The following is a 6,000-nucleotide window of genomic DNA, read 5'->3' on the forward strand; positions in this document are numbered from 1 at the left end:
GACAGATGTGGTGAGTGAAAGTACTGTGCTTTCCTGAAGGGAAATCATATTGGCAAAGAGGAACCAACAATTTTTAAATGACAAAAAGATGGGGAAAACAATAGCTAATATATGTTGTGTGATGGAATCCATCTGTATTAAAAATAAAGGCAGATGCATCTCTTGATGAGTTGAGAAAGCATTTGAGGATAGTTTATTCTGGTAGTATGAATGTCAATTCACTTTCATCCCTTAATACTGAAATGTGCTCCTTTTTGCTCATTGCAGACTATCATTACAGCGCTCACTGACACGCTTTTCTCCAGAAGCCTTTGACATTGTAGATTACAGTCCAAATCATTGTCTTAAAAGGCACATATTCACAAGCTCACCTCAATGAGGCAATGATTTATTTGTTTGTGGTTTCTAAGTTTGCTCTCCCAAAATTTTCAGTGCATTTCTCATCAGAGTTAGCATGGATAAGAAAGACATAGGTAACATAGGACATATGTGACTTAGCTATTTAGCTGTGTCAAATAAACAAATTTTAAACCTTGCCTATAATGTAATTGAGCTCTGTCATTAGCAAGTGTGGCTGCAGTAAAATAGACCATAATAAACACACCCATCTTATAGTGCCAAGACTCATAATCTCACTTAGATTCTTTTTTGGAGGGTACTTATGTCATCAACCAAGTCACTGTTAAATCTTTAGATCAGAGTTGCCAGGTCAAACACAATGTGTCATATTGAGCCAGATGAGCACACCCTTTCCTAAGCATCAAACCAACTTCAAGTATTGGAAAGCACAAGCATTGGGACATAAAACTGTAAAAGGCCAGAGTGAATAACAGTTGCTTGCAAAACAGCTAAAGTTAAAGTAGTAAAAATAAAACTTGTGACTGAGTTTTATTAAAAACTTATGGTATTTACACATGAAAAATACCTAGATTGTTTGCGGATAACTGATGCAAATATAAGAATTAGAGAATTTAAAACATTTAACACCTTATGGACAAGCATAAACTGAAAAAAAAGAATAAAAGACTGCAGTTTCTCTTCATGTGACTTTACACAAAGTCAGGATGATGTGCCTTTTTCACAGCTAAGAGTGAAGCTTGCCAGGGTCAAAAAGCTTTACATGTTTTTGTTTTGTTTTTTTCTGCATAGTATGTTTATTTTAACAGCCATTGTGAAATTTTTCAAAAACAAAGAGAAAATGGAAAGAGAACGCTTTACTTTGGCATGGGGAAGACTTTCACATAAAAAACTTGGAGGTCTGGACAACCCTGTTTTTGCCCTGCAGTGCAATCAAGGATAACATACTTCTAATACCAGTAAAAAACTAACCTGAGCTCCATCCCTCAGCTTGAGGATGCACTCCATGGTGTTGATTGTGATGACTACAGGCTCCGAGCCCAGCTTGGTCCAGGGTACGTGGATTCGCAGCTCATGGATATGACCACTCATGAATGTAAAGGGCAGCTTCAACTCCTAAAAATATGCAAAGAAATATAACGATGAAATGAGCACATAGCTATGAAATTAGAGTTAGAATAATCTGTCCTACAGTATTACATTTTTGCAAACAAAATTGTAAGGACATGTGGTGATTCGACTGCTGAGGCTTCAAGAACAGTTGGAACCTTCACCTTTCCACTTTCTAAACTGCTCCTTGAAACTAACATTTAAAGATGAGAGAATAGTAAAAACAACAGCTACAGATTACATACTGGTCATGCTTTTAACAAAACCAGTCAGATTCTCTCAGAGGCGGACAAATCACTGCTCCGCATCTTGAACTTGTCTGTGTGAGAACGAGTCCCACAAACTTTATATGCCTCCTCTGTTAGCTTTAGCCAAAAAAACTAATGACCAAACATATTTTTGTAGAAAGTTTGTCAAATATTTATAGTGTGCCTCACATTGCTTCACTAAAAATTACTCTTTATACTAAGAGGAGAATCTCTAAATGCACATTTCAATAGTCCAAATGAAATGCAATAAAACAAAGGCAGGGGGAGGATGACTGCCAAGATTGTGACATAGCATTACACATCAAAATCCTAACACAGCTCCCACTGTCAGTTGGCTTCAAGCTGCTTCCAATAAGAACTTTCATCACAATCTTTGTAGGGTTAGGTAGTGTTTTGGTCTGCTCTTCAGAAGCAGTCAGAACCCACTCAAGAGAAAAGAAAATTATTTAACTTATGGCAGATTGATCTAATCCAGACATTACAAGTGTAAAAAAGAACGCTGTGTCAAAATAACACTGTAGAGCAAAATATCTGAGCATATCTATCAAACTCCTCCAAATTGACAGTAGAAATAATGTGTTTGCTCCTCGCTGAAAACCATTGCTGCTTTTCTTCTCATGCAGTAGGCCATGACAACATACACTGTAGCTAAAATGTAGACTTAATCGAAAAAATATGTTAGAAGGGCTCGTGCTTACCTTTCACACGTTGATTTCTTTTCAAACCTTTTTCTTTAGTTTATGTTCCAAGTGAAATGACTTTAAGTCTGACTTATTGTAAAGGTATTCTGTAATATCAGCAATGTCATGTTTATTTGCTCAGCTGAGCATTTTGAGACCAAAACTCTGAGAAATCTTTGACATCATTAGCTTAACTTTATCTTGTATGTACCTAGATGACCAATGTTTATTAATCAGTCAATAAACAAAAGTGCAATAAGTTTTTAAAAAATCCCTATTAATGACGGGGGTATGAGCAAATGTTAAAAGGGGGAAACTATGCCAGTTTTCAAAATTCCTACATGTTATTTCTGTGGTCTAGGACAATCCAAAAAGTATTTGAAATAATGAACAACTCTCCCTCAAATCCAAACGCCAGAGTGCTAAAACTCAAATTTGTGATGTCATAGGGTATGAAGTCTGGAACTGCTTCATTGACAGTGAATTGGAAAAATGTTTTAAATGACACTGAGAGCACCCAAGATAATTTTCTGAGAATATCTGTTCATTTTCTGTTTCACAGCTGAGAACTATTAATTGAATACTGCTGGGTCATAGAAATAATACATTGGAATTCTTAATTTAGGTGATGTTCCTCCTTAAATTATTTGCTGTAAAAAAAAAAAAAGAATCAAAGTATAAAAGATATTATTATAAATATATATGCAGGAAAGAGACATTTCATAACAGAAAGCTGTTCAAGCTGATATGACTTAAATGCAGATTAACACAAAGACACCAATGCCAATAAGAACCTGTATATGAGCAATATGGTTCATTATTTCTGTATGGATATGAAAACACTTCCATTAATGTTTCTCCCACGAGCAGTACAAAGCACTTGCTCATAACTTTTATCTGTCCAAACTGCACAACATTCCTACAAAATAATCAACCACTTTGCCCACTATCTGCCATTAAAGGAGAAAATACAACATCTATTATCTTAAAGCAGAAAATGCATCCAGTGTACAGTACCTGCTCCAATACATCCAGCTTCAGGTCCAACTTGCTGAGCACCACATCTCCTCCCCAGAGAGACAGCTGCAGGTCAGACGGCTTCAGATTCTTAATATACTTGTTCACATAGCTCATCAGGAGCGGTGTGACATAGGACTCCAACATCTTGTCCCTGTCCTGAAGGCATCAAACATTGAACAAAGCAACATAGATTTTTTAAAATTTATTTATTTAATAAAATGGAACTGAATATACTTGATTTCAAACATGTTACAAAAGACTATGAATATAATAAACATATTAACAAGAATAATAATAATAATAATAATAATAATAACAATAATGATGTACATCCATAAACTGCCTTTTCATACATTAACTTGCATTTCATGTCTGCAAAAGGAGTAGGATGAAGCAAAATGCTTGCTAGTCCTATGCTGGTCCTATTCTATGTCATTGTCTTATTACAATTAAGTCATTCAACACTGTTTTTATTTGTACATTCCCATGTCTATGTATTAAATCTTCTTTTGACAGTATGTTCCAATATTACATTTATGTTTTTTTAACACTACTGCTTCTGAAGCCTGGACCAGGGAATACATTTTTCACAGCATATATTTACATGTCATAGCATGAGAACACACAGTGAAATTTCATAATATTATTGAGGATGACTGAATTCCATTCAGGTGCCAGTTCCAAGACAGTTGTACTGTGCAGGACAGTTCACTGACAAAGCTTATTGTTACACGTATATGGAATGGTGCCATAATTAATTAGCCTTAATTAACACCACCTGTCACAAGTCAAAATATCTATCTGAAAATAGTGAATTGTTGTACTTCACTCCAGGCTGGTGGCAAACAAAAATTGTTTTATTCTATTTAGCCATGTACTTTTTATGTTTTTAGTGTATTTTTATGCCTGCATTACCTATTTACCATGGAAGAGTGCGAGATATTTTATGTACATTTTATAACTTGTCAAATTATAAATTAGCTTTTTATCAAGGTAGGCTGAAGATGTAACCGCAGTTGCTCGTGGAAGTTAAAAGAGGAGCTCATCTTTTCACTCAGCAGAAACATGACGAGAAGTCAGCTCACACGGTTTACGTGTGCAGGTTTTACAAACTTTTTAGCAATTTCGGTTGGTCCACTTTTAAGTAATTCAATTTTATTTACATTGAGTGCCTGAGTTAGCCTGCTTGCTAATGTGACATCACTTTTTATGCACGTAACTAACGGAGCAGCTAGGGACGCCGCTTCCAAATCCATAACAACGTAACGAAACATATCTTGGTGTTTTAAATGAAGCTGTGTCGTTTTGAGTGGTAAGAAATGTAACTTACTGCGGAGTAGTTAGCCACAGAGGCTAGCTATGCTCTCCTGTCATTCTAGCAGAGCAGCAAAGCAAACAAGCTAAGCTAACTGCTGAGAAGAAGTCAACATAACTTCGTTTAAATGGCTTAAACGTGTAGTAACGAGTACATGTAGAAGAAACCATTCTTACTTTACTTCCGCTTGTATCCTGAAGCTGTTTCTTGAATTCGAAGTTTAATATAACAAATTCATCCTGTTAACTGATGCTAGCCACATCGCTCAACGGCTTCAGCCTAAACGTCATCAGTAAACACCAACGCGGCTTCCGTATCTCTGGTGTTGCCTTTGGGTCTATTGGAGATTTGCAGTTCATAGCTCAGTGCACAATTTCAAGGCAAAAATAATGACAAGCGAGATGCTGAGAAGTTTCTGCAAACTAATAATAATGCGTGACTGTGTGGAATGTGATATTGAGAGGGCTGACTAGTGAGGTCCACATAAAAAACCCTGAAAGCATTAAAGCAAGTGTTGTACATTGTCCTTCCTGAGTCCGTTGTGAGTGTAGTAGAGCCATTTGGTTAAAAAAAAAAAAAAGGAATATCTGCATATGGCTGGTGTTTCAAAAATATTTGTATCAATATTTCTAACCAATGTGTGCCTGAGTCAAACCACTGACCTCTTAATCGTAAGGATTTACGATGAGCACATGAAGGCACCATTCTACGTAATACTCGTCATTTCTGTCGCACGCCCAGACCCCTTGCATGGCTGTGGAGGCTCACCTTTACTGATAGAGCTGAGAATGCGCTTCACAATGGGCGGCTCCTAAATAGTATTTATATGTTGAAAACTTTTTCTTTTGAAATGTCAATTTTTTATTGTTATGTCTTTGGCAATATTTACATCTGGTTTATTCCAGCAAGAACAGAAATTCTCTTTAGATACCAGACCAAGACCTGCACTGTAAAATCTAACAAGTTGATTTTACTTAACATAATCTGTGAAACCGACTGCCTTGAAAAAGGAAAGGAAATGTAATCATTAATCTTAATTTGGCTCTGTTTACTTTATATCAGATTTTGAGGTTTACTTAAAATTTAGCTGTACTCAATTTTGTGAAGTTGTTGCAGCTTAAAAATGACAAGTGAAATTACCTTGTTCTTTTTAAGAGTTTGTCAGTAAACCAGGTTAAATCTGATTTAACTTAATTATCACAAAGAGGATTTTGACAATGATAAAGTTGGGAAATGTAAGTTCTGTTTT

General features: G+C 35.9%; 1 protein-coding gene across 4 annotated transcripts in view; it reads right to left on the reverse strand.

The window, feature by feature from the left end:
* LOC121946151 (vacuolar protein sorting-associated protein 13B-like) overlaps nt 1–5,015 on the reverse strand; it is a 375,120-nt gene extending 370,105 nt beyond the window's left edge. For all 4 annotated transcript variants that reach the window (XM_042490601.1, XM_042490600.1, XM_042490605.1 and 1 more), the window contains exons 1-3: nt 4,928–5,015; nt 3,434–3,592; nt 1,330–1,473 (exon numbers count right to left, since the gene is read on the reverse strand). In XM_042490601.1, coding sequence (XP_042346535.1) covers nt 1,330–1,473; nt 3,434–3,580 — 291 coding nt within the window. In that variant the 5' untranslated portion in view covers nt 3,581–3,592; nt 4,928–5,015. The remainder of the gene's footprint in view (nt 1–1,329; nt 1,474–3,433; nt 3,593–4,927) is intronic.
* Nucleotides 5,016–6,000: the final 985 nt, after the last annotated feature.

The sequence above is a fragment of the Plectropomus leopardus genome, chromosome 7 (genome assembly GCF_008729295.1).
Source record: "Plectropomus leopardus isolate mb chromosome 7, YSFRI_Pleo_2.0, whole genome shotgun sequence".
Taxonomy (NCBI): Eukaryota; Metazoa; Chordata; class Actinopteri; order Perciformes; family Serranidae; genus Plectropomus; species Plectropomus leopardus.